The sequence below is a fragment of the Diachasma alloeum genome, unplaced genomic scaffold (genome assembly GCF_001412515.2).
Source record: "Diachasma alloeum isolate Michigan unplaced genomic scaffold, Dall2.0 Dall_scaffold_00214, whole genome shotgun sequence".
NCBI lineage: Eukaryota > Metazoa > Arthropoda > Insecta > Hymenoptera > Braconidae > Diachasma > Diachasma alloeum.
In genome coordinates this window covers 558,972-577,032 of record NW_021680379.1, presented here as the reverse complement: position 1 = coordinate 577,032, position 18,061 = coordinate 558,972, and the positions used below count along the sequence as shown (strand labels likewise).

Below are 18,061 nucleotides of genomic sequence, written 5' to 3'. Positions count from 1 at the left end.
CCCCCCCCCCGGCAACAATACGAAAGTTTGAGTTTTTTCTTATGTGTTGTGTGTTTTCTTATGTATATGTTCATATTTCATTTAATTTTTGAAGAAAAAAATTTTTCTGGGCTGTCAATTTGTCACCGAAGTAATGAAATCATCTGTAAACGTCTCAATAATAATTCATGGGGCCGATAGTGAGCTCACGAGATAAGCAAACGTGCTGAGAAACCGGTTTGTGATTCTGAACGTTGGGGTTCATGCACCTTTTTTTTTTCATGCAAAGTTGCAGAATGGAAATGCGGCGTGTGTGGCTCGCACTGGGATTTCTAGTCCTCAGTGCCGCTGATGATTCCGAGGACTGCGATGACAGAAATTGGCACAGCTTGGAAACCTCAGACTCTGCGAGACTGGAGTGTGGTCCTGCTTTTCAGAATAGGTGTTTCTGCTCGAGGATTTGTTATGAGGGAAGACATCAGTACGTCGTTAATTGCACCTCCTCCAATTTTACGGATGTGAAGCCCTTGGAAAGTTTACCTAATAAAACTCAGGTAAATTCGGAGGAGAGGGAAAAGTCTGTGGTTCTGCAAGGTGAAAAATTTTTCGCAAGTCAAGAGCGGTACACTGGTAGAAAGGATTAGTTATTGTTAATGAATGGATTTGGTTGGAGACGAGGGTCTATCTGGTCTCACCAAATGTTCATTCGTTAGTAGTTAAGAATGTATTACACTTGTTTCGCCAAAATTAATGTTTTTTTAATTTTTCTGGTAAATTGTTAATCGGATTGATGTGAAAAAATATACCGTTTTTGCGTTTTATCATTGCTTAATGACACGAAATTTCATGATCGTACAATCATTTTCCTTCGTTTTTTCTAAAACTTTGCGGAAATTCACAAAACTTTAGAAAAAATGCAGGAAAATTATTGCACTACCATGAAACTTCGTGAGTCAGTCAATAATGATAAAACGCAAAAACGGTATATTATTTCACGTCGATCTGATCAATAATTTGCCAGAAAAATGAAAAATAAGTGAATTTTGGCCGAAAGGGTGTAGTACATTCTTAGCAAATGCACACTTGAGGGGCCTTGTTTGACTCTATTTTCACGTTTCAAGTGAACCATTCGTTAACTATTAGCGAATATTCATTTGGTCAGATTCAACTCTACCATTCGTTAATAGTTAACGAATCTCGTTTGGAATGAATGAATCAGTCTATTAGTGTATAGATATAGGGGAGGCGGTTCATGTCTAAAGAACTTCCGTTAAAAAAACTTCGCCAACAAAACTTGGTCAAAACAACTTGGTTATGAAGAAAACTTAAAGAAAAAAACATTTGAACAACCTGAACTTCAAAAAACGTGACAAAAACTTTTAAATTTTTAACGTATAAAGAAAATTGCGAAAAAAATTGACAACAAGCCCAGAGACATACATACCTATCTACATACATACTTGCAACATACGTAGAGACACCTTCTAAAAATCACATATTCGAACTTTTTGAACCATGTTTAGTTGGGTCCATGTCTAAATATTTTCCGTCAAAAACACTCCGTCAAAACAGCTTTACGTCAAAAAAATTGGTTAAAAAAACCTTCGTTTAATAAACCCAACCCAAAAACAACTTCTCTCATAAAAAATTCCATAAAAAAACAACTCGAAAAACCACCTGAAAAATAATCAATGATGAAAGAAAAAAACCAACAACTATCAATGAAATTGAACGAAACTTTATTAACAAAATAAATGAGTAGTAGACAAAAAAAAAATTATGCAATTAAAGGGTGATATTCAGAGCAATGCCTTGCAAATATTTCATGTACGAACGATTAGCGTAATTATGAACAACAGCACTCAAACGTTCATCATTAGCAACATAACGCTTGCGTTTACGAGACGCGATGTCACGACCTGCACTCAACTGCTTGAGCAAAACCTCGGTTATTCCTTGCTCATCCCTGAGACAATTGATAAATTTACCAATAGATGCATGTGAAATCCTCACTTGACTACTAAATGGACGATGCCAGGCTTCAACGCCATTGTTGGTACGAGGCAACTCCTCGACTACAGCCTGATAACAGTTCCACATGTCTACAGGAGATAATGTCAATACAGCCCAATCTCTCCGAATAGAAATTAAAACGGAAAAACACAAAAAAATATTCGGGTTTTTAACAAAGTTATTTGTACAGAAGTTGTTTTTGAAAGAGTTTTTTATGACAAACGTTGTAATCGCAAAAGTTAAAAAAACCGAGTTTTTATGACGACGTTTTTTTGACGGAAAATATTTAAACGTGCTCCCATTTGATCCAACTCAACTCATTATTTAAATATTGTGTCCATATTGCCCCATTCTCCCCTATACTGTTAAAACTCTTTGCCTAAAATTTGTGGTACATTCCTGGAACATTTTTATTAAGTAAGAGTTCATAATCGAAATTTTAAGGAATTCTGCCATTGAATTAGTGAAAACTAATCATTTTTAGCACAATTGCTCCATACAAATTGATAGAAATCATGAGAATTCAGGTAAATATATTACTGAATATTTCGTCCTTTGATTGGAAATTCAAGTAGCTTGGGGAATTCTCATCATTCTGCTGTTGAATAATATGAAATTACTTTTAAACAGCCGCTAAAATTTCAATCATCTTTTAATAGTGAACTCGTTTAGTGAATTTATAACACGAACATTTGAAATTCAAGGCTTTCAAAATACTTGATTGAACGACACAAACTTCTTGCATCAAGTACCAAACACTTGGCTCGAGAAATTTTCAAACGAATGAAGAAAGTTCACCAAACAATGTTCCGTACGAATTTCTTTTTAAAATTTGAGCATGTCCATTGATTTCAGGTATTAATTTTCACGGGCAATACATTGAAAAAGCTTCCATGGAATATTTTCGGTACATTAGATAGGATACCAAGTTTGAGAGTTATCGACATGTCGAGCAACCTAATTCAAGAAATAAGTGGAAAAGCTTATCACCATGTGAAGAATGTGCAAAGACTCAGTTTAGATTTCAATGAATTATCTATAGAGTCCCAAAGTGATCATCCACGCGTATTCTCCAATTTCGAGTCCCTCCTGGAATTGCATTTGACTGATGCCTTCGAGGATGGACCTCCCAGGGATCTAGCTGAAACACTGCACAATATATTCGTTAATAGGTAAATGAGCGATTATTAAGTGCAAGATTGGGTAAATCGATCGGTGCTCAAAACAATAAGGGTCTTCAAAGACCAGTTGGGTATTTTCGCCAATTGGTATAGTTTTGTCTTTTCAAAAATTTAATTTTGTTGAGGTTCCACATGGCTTTCTTATCATTCAAAAGGCCTAAAAATTTTTTTTTTCAAATTTTATTACGCCCACAAAGTTAATTTTGGAATTTTGTGATTTTTTCAAAAAAAAATCGCATTTCAGCACGCGTAATTTTTTTTCTGTTTTCAATGAGTATTTCGGACGGAAATTTTCCATTCTTTCGATTGAGCATGATGCCAATTAGCTCACATTATCGAAAGTTCTTTAAAATCGCCAAAAAAGTGAATAATTATGTGTGGTAGCCCCTTCCCCCACCTCGATTGGATATTTTTTCATTTCTTTATCCAAAGAGATTATTTTTAAGAAACATATTAAAAAATCAGATTGGGACTCGGATTCTTTCTGTCCAAAAAATTTCTTTTTCAAATTTCGTTTTTTTCTTTTTCCCACTTGTTCTTTTTTTAATTTTTTCATTTCAAAATTTATTATTTATCGACCATTTATGAACCATAAATAATGAATTTTGGAATAAAAAAATAAAAAAATGAGAAATTGGAAAAAAATTTTAAAACGAAATGTGAAAAACATTATTTTTGGATAGAACGGATTCGACTCCCAGTCTAATTTTTTAATGGTTAGCAAAAATAGTCACTTTGAGTAAGGAAAGAAAAAAATCTTGAATCGCGGTGGAGGAAGGGTTCCACGCACAATTTTCTAGTTTTTTTTGCGATTTTGAAGCATTTCCGACGATGTGAGCTAATTGGCGCCATGCTCAATCGAAAGAGCGGAAAATTTCCGTCGGAAATACATATTGAAAACGCGAAAAAAAGTTGATCTCTGCTGAGACCCCAAATTTTGTCAAAAACCCACAAAATTTAAAAATTAAGCTTGTGGGTGTAATAAAATTTGAAAAAAAAAATTTCATAAATTTTTTTGAGGCCTTTTGAATGATAAGAAAGCCATATAAGAAGCTTCGTCAAATTAAATTTTTGATGGTACAAAACCTTACCAATAATTGGCGAAAACACCCAGTTACGAATGAAGAAGGTTCAATAATAAATTGAATAAGGGAACATTTGACAATGTCTCATTGAATTTATGGAAATTATATTGGTTTTTAGAGGATAACAGTCACATACCGTGGTGTCAAATATTTGTTACACGATAATTATGTAAATTAGTCTGATCACTGGACGGGTTCGAGCACTGGTCAGTTCACCCTAGATACACTTGTCAGTTACTCATAAGTTTCCTTTTGCAGTAATTTATCTCAGCTGATAAAGCTTCATCTGGAGCAAAATGAAATCTCTGAATTCCGCGATCCGAATGTCTTCTGTGATCTACCGAATCTCCTAGATCTTCACTTGGGAGATAATTCACTGACTGCATTGCACTTCAACCTCTCATGCCTGCACAAATTGAGATTTTTGGATCTTCAACGGAACAAATTCACTAGGGTACTAGATCGGGACATGAAGACCTTAGACACATTTGCAAAGCACAATCAAACTGTGACAATCGATCTGTTGGGTAATCCATTTGAGTGCTCGTGTAAGCTTAATCCGTTTATCAAGTGGATGAAAAAAACTCAGATCTTTGTGAGGAATCGGAATGATTTGAAATGCAAAGATAGTAAGTAATATTTCAATATATCATTGATTAACAATTCGAATAGAGAAATTCAATACGAAGCGCTACTCATTCAATAATTGAGTGACACCATGATTTCGAAATCAAGTAGATTTCGGGTGTTTTCAGTGATTTCTGAAAAAATTATTTCGTTGATTTCGAGCGTCACAGGAGGTGATTTCATGATTCGAATGATTTTATTAATTCGAAATCGATGATTTCAGAAAAATAAAGTTAATAAATGATAGAGGTGGGGCACAACGGGTTGTGTCAAATTATGAAAATCAGTGACGATGAAAAGCGGTCCATTTTACCATTTTAATATGGCAGTGAGTACGGCATTTTATTATCATCGTGGGTAGGCGTGTCCATATCAAAATCACAAATTACTTGCACGGTTCATACTACGCCAGTGTGCCACTGATTTCGGTGATTTCATTAATTTCACACGATTTCATGTGATTTCGGGGATGATTTCGAAAATGATTTCCGAGAGCTGAAATCAGTTGATTTCAGTGTTTCGGCGATTTCCCGTGATTTCGGAATGATTTCATGCCAGAGTGGCGCCGTGATTCCGTGAGTGAGTGACGCATTCACGAAGAACTTCGATTGGAATCCTAGTCGTTTTCTGCCCATTTTTATTGATAATTGTACAGTTTCTGCGCACGTTCTTCAAATTCCAAAAAGATTCAAAAAGTGAAACAAAATCATTCTATTAACATTTTTTTCAATGGAAACTCCTCGAGATAAATATTCTAAGGTTTTCGGCTTCTATTTCCTGCGCAGAATTTATGTTGAGAAAATCTCTAAATGGTAAATGCGTAGAAAAACGTAAATCTAGGCTGCATTGTTTGTATTGTAACAAAACGCGTGAAGAAACTACAGAATTTTTTCATGAAAATCGAAAGAAAATTATGACAGAATTTTTAACTGACTACCTCTCGAATGCGCTAGGATTTTCTATGTCATTTTGTTCATACGTGTGGCATATCTCTGAATGTAATGGAGAAGAGGGAATTTTAATGGAGCTCTTACTCTTCTCTATGAAAGAAAAATGTAACCGGGGGTTTTATTCAATATATTATAATTAATATAGAATTATATTTACCTGGGGCTGGGATTATTTTATGTTGGGGAATTGATATAATCTAATATTAGGACCTGAAATGAGGGATCAAGGTAATCAAATAATAGGGACAATGATTCTACTTGATTTAAATTAATATCTGATATATTATAAAATCCGTACTATTTACACGAGATTTACAAGACTCTTCAATTGCCTTTTATCAGTTATCTAGGGAAGTAGGTAAGGCCAGGCTACAATTCGTACACGCTAATCGGGGGGCGATTCTTGTGTGCTTGAAAAAATAAAAGGGGAGAAGTGATCCATGTCTAGGGGTAAAAATCAAGCACTCAAAGAAAATACATCATTCCAATGGGTTCGGTATTAAGGGACAAAAAGACTATGTGCGGGCTCACCGTTGGGGGGAGGAGTTTATCAGGGGGAAATGTATTGAGATGAAGGGGAAAGTAACAGTACTCACGACCACGGGTATTTGGTCCACAATCACGGGTTTCGGTACGAGAGCGTTATTTCCGTTTTTGCTTTCAATTCAGAGATATTTTTAGGCAACTGATAGTAGAGTGAAATGTCCTAATCGCTATTCACCATTTAACCACTGATTTATGAAAATTTCTCTCACACTGTCTATCTTCAGTTGAAGGGTTGAAAAAATATAACTTATCCTTTTCCTATATATTTTCTATAGAATTTGCTCGACTCAAATTTTCTAATTTTTTTTTCATTCTATTTTTCTTTTCTTCTCATCAAGAAAATCAAATGGAAAAACTTAGAAAATTTGAGCCGAGGAAATTCTATAGAAAATATCTCAATAGAATAAGTTATACAGAAAAATTGAATTCTATTGACTTTTTCTACTGAATATTTTCTGTTGAACATTTTAATAGAATCGGCCAAAAACTAATAGAACAGTTCAATAGAAATTCAATAGAATTTTCTAACGAATTCGATAGGTTTTTCTATTAAATTTTTTCGTCCGTGCTGAAGGCTACTAGAATACACAAGACGCTAGTAAGCCCAGGCTGAATCCGAAATTAACCCTAAACCGCAAGAATATTTCAGAAATTACTGGAAAGACAATACCAATCCCTGGTTTAAAAAACTTAAACTCCCCAGAAAACACATTGTATGGGTCAACTGAGCCAGATCTAACCATTATCACCTGAACAAATCTCTTCAGAGAATAGGTGTCGTTGAGGACCCGGGATGCAGCTGTGGAGCTCCAGAGCAGGACATAAATCATGTAATCTGGCAATGTCCACAGTATAAAAAGGAAAGAGAAGTACTAGAAAGTAAACTCAGGAGTCTAAAACTCCAGAAACCTTACTCCATAGCTGCGTTCCTGACCTCAACTACGCCAGAACATCTCAAGATAATCAACGACTTCATCCAAAAATGTGAAATTCAAATTTAGAGCGTACAACCAGAGATATGATATATTAAATTTTCAACAAATTGCATGTAACTATCGCTGTAAATAATCCTGAAAGATTGATACATTCAATAAATTAAAAACAAAAATTTCACAAACTATGAATAATTCAACTTTAATTGTTGTCAATGAATAGAGACTATTAACGTCTATATCCACGGAAAATCTCATGAAATTTGATCAAGCTCCTATAAAGAAAATTGCGAAAAAAATTGAAAAAAAAGTACACACATACATACATACATACAGACACCATCTAAAAATCGCATATTTAGACTTTTTAGACCATATTTAGTTACCCTGACACAGAAATTTGGAAATTTAATTTTGAACGATTACAAACTTCCATTTGGAAACAAAAAAATGAAAAAAATAAAAGGTGGCTAATTTTTAAAATTCGAGTTTTTCAAATTTATGAATTCCTAGGGGTTGAAAAAAATACCCAAAATCATCTTATGGATGGCAAAAAAATGGAAAATTTTGAGCCGTCGTAAATTGAAATTGGCTGAATACAACCCGAGTTATTGAAAAAAAAACGAAAAAACAAACAAAAATCATTTCTCTGCAATGAGCTGTCGAAAAAACCTGAAAAAAATAGAGAAATAGTTTTTCTAGCACCCCAATCGTAGAAAAAATCGAGATCAATTTCCAAAAGGGTGAGGGTCAGTTGTTGACTCACTTGGCATGGAATACTTCACATACAAATAATTGAATCGTTCCTATGTATTGCAGAACATAATAAACAGATTGCCTTCCAAGAGACCAAGAATTGCATCGCAAAACTGGGTTTAGCAACCGGAAGCTCAGCAACGGCAGCGGCAGTTGTGATCCTCTCATTAGTCCTAGTAGCGCTCGTCTGCGCTCTAATGTACGTTCAGCGTGAAGAGCTGAAGAAAAAGCTTGGACCAGTAATAGACTCAGTGAACAAACGCGTAAGATATACCTCAATAGCAACTGCAGAGGCTCGAGAGAATGAAACTTAAATTTGTAGTTCTCTCGATTATCTTCTCTCTTCTTCAAGAGTTTAAAAAATACTTAATTATTATTAATGCTTATTTTATGGTTTTTAATAATTATTCTAATGGGCGAACAGCAACAAGTGAAAGTGAGTATTGAGCATGTGTTAATAGAAGAAGAAGAGTCCGAGCTACTCAGCTGAATGAAGAAATTAATCATGTGGGTAATCATGATAGAAAAGTACTTGTAAAGTAGTCATTAAAACTCGATTATTTAATAATTCACTGCCCGGTGCTTGATCACGTCACATTATACATAAAACTGGATAAAAAAATATATATTAAATCGACTCGCCACCGCAAAATATGTAAAAATGTGTTCTCTGCGTTTATTCATCGAGAAAATTTATTTTATGAGGAAAATTGAATAAAAATAAAAATGAGAATCTCGAAAAGATAATTTTACCTGGGTAAATATAGCTTTTGAATTATCTTTATACCTTATCATCAAGCTATCAAGCTGTTTGCACTCTTCAGGTGATTAGATACACTTGCCTTGTTGAGGTGTCGGACAATGGCTGGCCTTTAGTTACATTTCTACATGGGAATCCATTCGGTGTGATAAAGATATTGACTGTTTTAAGAAGTTTTGCAATTTAGTTTTCGAAGAATGGCATACGCCGGGCGTCTTCGCCTGGATGAAGTCATCAGTTCTGTGCCAGAATTGGGGCCAACATTACCTGATGGCGGGTATTCTTGGATTGTACTCGCTGGCTCAATGGTCATTCAGGTAAAAATAAACGATCAAATGCGAAGAAAAATATCGAATAATTGCATTGGGAGATTGTACATTTCTAACTCAAAATCTTGGACCAATTGCAGTGTAAAAGTATCTCAGAATCTCCGAAAAGGTTCAAAAAATCAAAATATTGTTTGACCTTTGAGTTCCAATCACATGTAAATATTAAAAAAAAAAATTTTGGTGTTGGCGATTCATTTGCCGGACACGCGTTGGTTCGTTGTAACTACTCAGCAATAAAATCGTTGCTCATCAAATTTTTTCAACATTCGAGGCAGATTTCTTCCAATGACTCATGTACTTTGAAACTAGATGACAGTGCCAACCATAACATCAATGTATGGAGTAGTCCTCGGGGATTTAGCACTTGATTCAGCATATGGATTGGATTCGTGGCAACATGAAATTGGACTCACTCCTATTCTCTTCACAGCATTCTTATGCCTAGCTGGTAAGTTTATTTCTACACTGAGAGGAAAATGTAGTAAAACGGACGAATTATTTTTTTAATCAAACGCTCAGTGCTTTTTAACAGTGCCAATGAAACAATCCATTAGCGATGCGGAATATGTCGTCACTCATTAAACTGTATCCTTCAATAGTTGATTCTGAGGGCTCCAAACATGAGACTTTATGTTTCGATCTAATGAGGGCCCCAATCGATCATATATTCCTTCGTATTCCCTGAATATTTCATCGAATCTTAATACTTGTTTGATTATTTTACCAATCGGATTTCGACCAAATAGAGCGCAGCATTTGAGTCTGGCCGACAGTTTTATTTCGGATATTTCCTCCTAGCTTTTCAATATTTCGCAGTAGTTCTTCATTTTTTTTACCTGAACATTTCGCAGTAGCTCTTAATTTTCTCGGCTCATTTCAGATAGAATCTTATATTTGACAGTCTATGGAAATTGGGTTATGCCATTAATATAATTTGTTCAAATCTTCCCCAATTCACTTCTTGATGTTGTCCACTGCACTCTGCTTGGCCAAAATCCGATTGGGAAAAATAATCAGTAGTAATACCACGAGATCTCGAGAATTATCGAATATTTCCCGACTGTTTTGTTGCGTAGCAACGAGAGGGAGTGGTTGTGCAGATAAATTTCAGATTCTATTCAAAAAACTATTCCGAAAAACAATACATTGGGGATTTTTGTTGGGTTGATTTTTCGAATCAAAAAAATTCGAGTCTCTACTTTTGAGTAGCAGCAGACAATTATGACCTACAAAATCAGATTCATGAGGAAAAATCGCACGGAAAATGGTATTTATCAATTTTTTTTTCTCAAAAAACGAAAATTTTTTTTTCCCGCGGTGAATTTTTCTTATAATATCTTTGTGGCTTTTGTTTTGACCTTCATGACCCTTATTTTGAACCTCGTGACCTTGATTATGATTCTGGTGACCCTCGTGACCCTTATTCTGACCCTCCTGACCCTTAATTTCGAGTACCAAATTTTTTATCACCAGAAGTCGATTTGGATTTTTATAACATAGAGAGATACTTTTTAATAATTTTAGATCCATGGTCCCGCGTAATAGTACACCTAGCCACAGTACCTCGGCTCGTTGGCTTTATTGGAGTTTGCCTTCTATCAATTGGTGTTCTAGCCTCAGGCTACTTGGCAACAGGTGGAGTGGGTGCTTACCTAGCAAGTTCAAGCGCCGGGGCTGTAATGGGAATTGGAGGAAGTTTTATCCTCGTTCAGACGGAAAACGTTCTCCGAAGAAACTTTCGTACTCACTTGAGATTGGCTTTGACTCTGAAAGAAGTGGCGACTTCTCTGGGATTTGTTTTTGCTCCTGGGTTTGCCCTCGCATTGTTCTCTAGATCAACTCCCCAGAGTGGATTGCTTCTAATGGCTTGCTGCTTCATCCCAGCGGCAATGGGAACATTGGCTTTGCGATCGCCAATCATTCATTCTCGGACGAGTCCTTATACTCTTCTGATCAGTGATGAGGACAATGAGTTGACTGATAGAGTGGTTCCTAGCAGAACTGAAGGAAATAGCCAGGATAATAGTTCTAGGAATATGTTCAATGGAGAAAGCAGAACTGAAGGGGCTCCGTCAAGTATATCTCGGGATGGAAATGATGTCTACAATTTTCAAGTAAATATTTTTTCCATTGGGTTTCAGCAATTTGATTAAAATAATGAATATTTGACATTGAAAGAAGTGAAAGGCGAGGAAGAAAGGAAAGTACACATGGTCTAGAGGATTTTTACATTTCTCAATTGCATAAGTAAGACTAATAGAGGGAATACTTTTTACTTCTTCTCATATTTGTAATTCACAAAAAATATGAGACTTATTATAAACTAGGAGAGGTATATCGGGTTCTATGACTAATAAACATAGACATTTGAACACGACAATTGAACATACTACAATTCATCACACAGGCAACTGAACACAAATAAATTGAACACAAAACCTATTTAACAAATTAAATTATTCATTGGATATTTGTACACACAATTGCACGTCATCGCAGGTTATTTAACGATAGAAAATTCACTAAAGTCAATAACTCACATCTAATCCTCATCACATAACATTCCTAAGCCGTATTATTGTTAACAATTTAATATTATGTGTAATTCTGTGTATATAATCTATAATATCAATCTCTTCACTGAAGCTGGCCACCACTTTCTTCGGCCTAGCATCCTACGATATCTTCTCCTTTTCTTCCCAAGAACGTCTCTTCCTACATTTTCCCGCTGTGACTCGAAACAAACTGGAGCGGCATTTTGAAGACCGCATGGCTAAATCTATACTGTCCCCAGTGCGCTGATTATAAATTGATTGCCAAATATTCGATTACCTCGGCTTTTCTTCATATTATAAGTGGAGGCTATAAATATCGATTCTCTGGGTTGTTATTATTACTTGGAGAATTTATTTTTTGTATGTTTGATGTCTGACCCCAGACAGAGAAAACAAGAGGGAAAGAAAGTTGACCTCGGACTGATCTCTCATAAGGTTGTTTTTGTATAGAACGAGAATGATTGGAATTAAGCGGGTTTAGTAATAAATTTGTGTGTCTTTTAATTAGTGTTAAATTTGTTCTGTGTTGAACAGGTTTTGTGTTCAATTTATTTGTGTTCAGATGTCTGTGTGATGAATTGACGTGTTGAGATCAAATTACTAGGTGGTAATTAGTCCTGTCACCGTATATTGATCATTAAGAAAAAGTTATCGCATTTCATGTACGACTCAATGAAATACGAGGGGCTGGTCGCTCCTCAATCGGGTATGGCTCAGTGTTTTCTCAAATGAGATAATTTTCTGGGATTTCTTGAATGATTTTCGTGATTTCTTAATGAGAATTCGAAATCATGATTTCTCTTATGTTTTCGTGATTTCTATGATTTTAAGTAGATGTTTAGTGGAAACTCAGAAAACTCAGAAACTCATCAGAGTTTTGATGATTTCTTGAAATTAATTTCAAGAAAATCATCAAAACTAAAAAAAAAATTTGATGAATCTATAATATCAGATTTGATCAGTAGATTTTGATTTGAATTTGATTTCTTAATTTCAAGAAATCATCAAGTTAATTCAAGTTCTCCGAATCATACCCATATGCAATGATCGGCAGGTACCGATCATCGCATATGGGTAAGATTCGGGGAACCAAAAATTTTAGAAGGGCCTTATGAATAGAATAGCAAGAATTAAATAAATGTGCATAAGAAGGTCATGAGGATCAGACGGGATCGTATCAAAACGGGTTCGAATAAAAAATTTGGGGTTCGCCTTCATCGATGATTTCTAATTATTTCTTAAATCACTTGATTTCTTTATGATTTCTACTGATTTCTGAGGATTTCCAGAAGTCATTAGAAATGACTACCAGAAATGGAAATCACTTGATTTCCAGTGATTTCTTCCTTGATTTCCAATCGTGTGGTCCAGTGATGTCCTAAGTGACCAGCCCCTCGATGAGATATGAGCATGATGAGAAAGAAATATTAAGGATATCCATCTTAGTCCACTCGTGCTTACGTACCTATCCATGGATTTTTCCACACTAACGTATCATTAGTGAACTCACTCGGCCCTTTCATCACATCAACAGTAAATTGGTGCGAAAAGAGGAGTTCTTTTATATTGAAGTTTGTTTTTAATGAATATTTTTTAATCTGAGGCAGTTTGCTAAATTCTTTTAAAAACTCAAGTTAAGAGCCACGAAAAATGTTCTCATCCAAATTTACAATTTCCTCGCCTACAATTCTGAGGTATTCTGCAAATAAATCACCTTGAACAGACGCTTCCGGCAAAAGAAAAAGCAATATTGAAGAGGAATGTCTGTTCCAGGATCCCGAAGAAGATCGAGAGATTTTCAGCGTTTTGAATCACCGAGTGAATGTTTTCTCAGGGTTCAGACAAAAGTGTCAAGTTTTCAAGTCAGGGAAATTCTGGGTGGGAGCAGTTGCTTGCATTGGCTGTAAAGCTGGAGGTCTTTTTCTCTGGATTCTACTTCCATCGTTAGCGACAGTGCAATTAGGATCAGCTAGTTTGACGGAAGGAGTGACTACATCTGTTGCAGCTGGATTGGGGACTTTCATTCCAAATGTGGCGTCCTATTGGCAACCCAGCACTGCCAGGTGGAGGAGTTTTTGTTTCGGGAGTGCATCCTGGCTCGGAAGCTTAACACTTCTAGGTAAATTATCATCTTCAATTTTATTTCCATATTTCATCCTACCTTTTCTCAATCATCACCGTCCGGTTTATTCATCTTGTTTCTGAAAATTGTAAACAGTAATAGAGTTGGACTTTATTTTATGTTGCAGCCTTATGTACTGAAGTAGCTTTTCCAATTTATGTCACCGTAGCATTTCTTGGAGGAGTGAGTGTAGGTGGTACTTCGGTATGCCTCGAGTCAGCATTATTCGATGCCATGGGGAGTCAATCAGTGAAAAAATCACATATCATGTTATCTAGTATCGTTGGGCTGAGTATCTTAGGATTTTCCTTCATTAAAAGTAAGCGACCAAAACAATCAGAAAAATTTCCAATTGTTTTCTCAGTCTTCCCAAACTGTTCAGCAAGTGGATATTGGCATTTTTGGCATTTAGAAAACTCAGTGTCCGTAACCAAGGTTTTTCCTTTGATTTCTATGCTCAAGTCCTTCTTCCTTTTTCACGAACCATACATTTAATGTACGCAATTGAAAGCTTTAAAATCATACATGATTTGCCCAATTGCGCCAATTTTTCATCAACTTATGAGCGTTTTAGTCGAAAATTGAATTTGCATGTTTCACTTGTAAAATCAAGTTTAGGTGGAGTTTTCGATGCTTCTAAATGGACTAGGCAGGGATAGCTATGTATCATATTGAAGAGCATTCACTACTCTTCAAAATGGTATATGATGAATCTAATTTAATTCAAATTTCAGTAAGTTATTGTAGATTGATTCCATTTTTCACGTTATGTCACACCTCGGAAATGACTGTTTTTGCCATTTATGTAGGCTTTAGACTTGACCAGCGGGGATATATCATATGTCGATTTCAAGGTCTCATCGAGTTCTTGAAATTGAGACCCCATTTTATCTATTCCATCCACTAGATCAATTGTTATAAGCGGTAGTATAGCGATTTTAACATGTCACGTTTTGCAAATTTGCATGTTTCTCCTTCTAACGACGAGATTTGTTCGGTTTCTGTTCAAATCTGGAGAGATATTTTATGCCCAGGTGAAAATATATTAAATGACTTTGAAATTAACCTCTGAATTATTTGATTAACGTTAATTTTCCTTAACAAATGGAAGTTTTTATCCAAAAATTGAATTTCATTATGTTTATTGTAAACTCAGCTTGGTTTGGATTTTTCTATAACTATTGGTCAAATGAATGAAACTATTCATGTACCATTTCAGAATGTATTTGCTGTTATAGAACGTGAAAATCCGGGGAATTAGAATTAAAAAAATGACGACATATATTGACGTCATGCAACCTGGCTAGTATAGCGCGTGCGAAACGCGCGTCCCGCCTAGTTTTATAACTGAATATAGTAATTGTTGCTAATAAATTAGCAATTTGCTTCCGAATGAGTTTTCTTTTTTTCAATTCTTACTTTACTATTCTCTTCTTCAATTTTTTCATGTCATGTACTATCATCACTTGAAATGTCATCAAAATTTTGCGTATCATTTCGATTTGCGACCACCATTATTTTCTGATAGAATCCACAGGGTATTGTTATCAATTTTTGGAGCCGTGACTAATTCTATTTTGATGACAATTTTTTGTGTTATCGTTGAAAAATTGATTTTTGGAAGAATATTCATTTTTTTGAATCTGTATGAAAAATTAAATTTCAATTGGTGTTAGTGAATAGAGCTTATTAAGGTTTATATTCAAGAAAAAATTCATAAAATTCATAAAATTCATAAAATTCGAGAGTCGAAAGATTTTCCCGTAGTCTCTCCTCTCGTCTCATCTCGACTCATCATACCTCGTCTCATCCCACATGGAAAAAATAAGTCGGAAAAGATGTGGATCAGGAAACAAAGTTCAGAAAATATAAGGGTCTCGTCTCGTGTCTCGTTTCTCGCGGAATCAGTAGTTAAATTCAATCTGACCGGTTAGATTGGATTAGATTAGATTCTTGCTAATTAAATGAATTTGATAAATAAATTTTATGTAAAAATCACCCAAGAATTAAATTTGCATATCCCTTTAAAAACTTCTTAACTGAATTGTTCTTCTCGCTTTTCAGGTCCTCTCATTTGTCTCCAATTAACGGCTGCAATTCAATTCATAGGCGGAATTTACTGGGTTCTGGTTCCCCTCTTAGGAATCATTCGAGCCAGATGACAACACAAATGGTCCTGAAAAGTTACTACACTTACCGACAGCAATGATTACACAGTTAGTATGCAGCTTCGGCTGTCATCTAAGCTGAGAAGCGTCGAGCTTGGCTAGTACTTAAATGGGTGCACTGCGATATAACTGCTGTATCGTTACATATACTCTATAGCTATGTGTTAAGGATATCCAAGTACTTTAGCTATTTTTTCTCCCGCGAAATACTTTTCTACTTTTATAGTCGAACATCAGAGCTTTCATTTGAGCCTCATTTGACTCTAAGTTTCCGGACATTTTACAATGATTTTTTTATTTAAAATTTGCAGGTCGAAATTTTAATTTCGATATTGAACCGTTAAAAAACATGTGAACAATTTGAAAAAAAATTAGAAAGTTTTAGAGGAAGACTGATAAAATAATTTAAAAATTGCAATTTTTGAAAATTACGAGCATTTTTGAGAATAATTTGTAAACAATACAAGGGCTACCCCCAGACATCGAAGCTCAGAATTGGAGCTCATAGTCCTGTTACTGCAATGTTTGCGAAACGTCGGCGCAACGCTGAAACCAAACGCGGCATCCATCCGGAAGCCAATGATATCAATTTGTAAGCAATCAATTTTTCACCACAAAAATCATTTGTCCGGAATCGTAACAAATTTATTAATATTTAGAATTTTCCCAGAAATCGATTTTCAAGCCTAAAAAAATAAGGTTTCCCAAAGTTTAAACAATTTGAATTACATATTTATGACAAATAACAAATAATAACAGATGCTTGAAAAAATAATAATTCTGTGCAAAATGTAATTTTAATGGCGCTGAATATTCATGATTTTTTAAAAAAATTTCTCACGCAATTTAATTTTTTTTTATCGTTATTTTACATCGCTTCGACCCGGTTAGGGTATATTACGATGATGATCAAGAGTTTAAATAGTTAGATCGCACCATTCTACCCGGCCGGGATTTGAACTCGGAACCTTTTGCATGACGCAATTTAATTCACAAAATTTAATGATTGAAAATGGTTAAATCTATAGGGCAGTCTGTGCCAAAGTTATGTCCGGAGAAAGATTTTAGCATCGAAAGGACATGTTTTAATTGTCACATTAAAATCAAAGCTAAAATTATTAGATTTTATAATTATTGGACGACGCAAAGTTTTATACTTTTACCTTTTCCTAAAATATAAAGGAAAAGGGTTTGGTTTAGGGATAGGGTTTGAGTTGAGACTAATTACTAAGAAATTTGGAGTTGTAATGGGAATCAAATTTGAATTTAAATATATTTTGAATAACTATTCGGTTTACAAAAACATAAGCGTGATTTTCCAGAAATCTATGTAGTTAAAATTCCTACCCCTGGAATGATCTGAAGGATTCAAATTTGGGTTTACAAATTTTGTTACTCACAATTCGGTCTGTTTTTTATAAATTAATCGATGTATCTGTAGATCCCTGGGTAAATCCGTAATTTCCTCACCAGCAATTAGTCGTGCTAAAGGCTATTATGGATACTTTCACGGAAACACTTTCTTCTACTCGTTGATATTTTAATAAATTTTGACAGTTGAATTTTAAGAGTTTAAGAGTTTGTTTGAGACTGTCCACAACGCGTCACAATGAACGAATTCCTTATTTGTAAGAAAAGTCACCACTCTCGATGANCCTGTTACTGCAATGTTTGCGAAACGTCGGCGCAACGCTGAAACCAAACGCGGCATCCATCCGGAAGCCAATGATATCAATTTGTAAGCAATCAATTTTTCACCACAAAAATCATTTGTCCGGAATCGTAACAAATTTATTAATATTTAGAATTTTCCCAGAAATCGATTTTCAAGCCTAAAAAAATAAGGTTTCCCAAAGTTTAAACAATTTGAATTACATATTTATGACAAATAACAAATAATAACAGATGCTTGAAAAAATAATAATTCTGTGCAAAATGTAATTTTAATGGCGCTGAATATTCATGATTTTTTAAAAAAATTTCTCACGCAATTTAATTTTTTTTTATCGTTATTTTACATCGCTTCGACCCGGTTAGGGTATATTACGATGATGATCA

General features: G+C 34.9%; 1 protein-coding gene across 1 annotated transcript in view; it reads left to right on the top strand.

The window, feature by feature from the left end:
• LOC107037143 overlaps positions 1–16,228 on the top strand; it is a 16,982-nt gene extending 754 nt beyond the window's left edge. Inside the window, exons 2-11 of the mRNA XM_015255532.1 lie at positions 269–533; positions 2,848–3,164; positions 4,517–4,887; positions 8,133–8,379; positions 9,017–9,146; positions 9,468–9,606; positions 10,683–11,272; positions 13,487–13,832; positions 13,963–14,154; positions 15,900–16,228. Of these exons, the coding sequence (XP_015111018.1) occupies positions 276–533; positions 2,848–3,164; positions 4,517–4,887; positions 8,133–8,379; positions 9,017–9,146; positions 9,468–9,606; positions 10,683–11,272; positions 13,487–13,832; positions 13,963–14,154; positions 15,900–15,997 (2,688 nt within the window). The 5' untranslated portion in view covers positions 269–275 and the 3' untranslated portion in view covers positions 15,998–16,228. The remainder of the gene's footprint in view (positions 1–268; positions 534–2,847; positions 3,165–4,516; positions 4,888–8,132; positions 8,380–9,016; positions 9,147–9,467; positions 9,607–10,682; positions 11,273–13,486; positions 13,833–13,962; positions 14,155–15,899) is intronic.
• Positions 16,229–18,061: the final 1,833 nt, after the last annotated feature.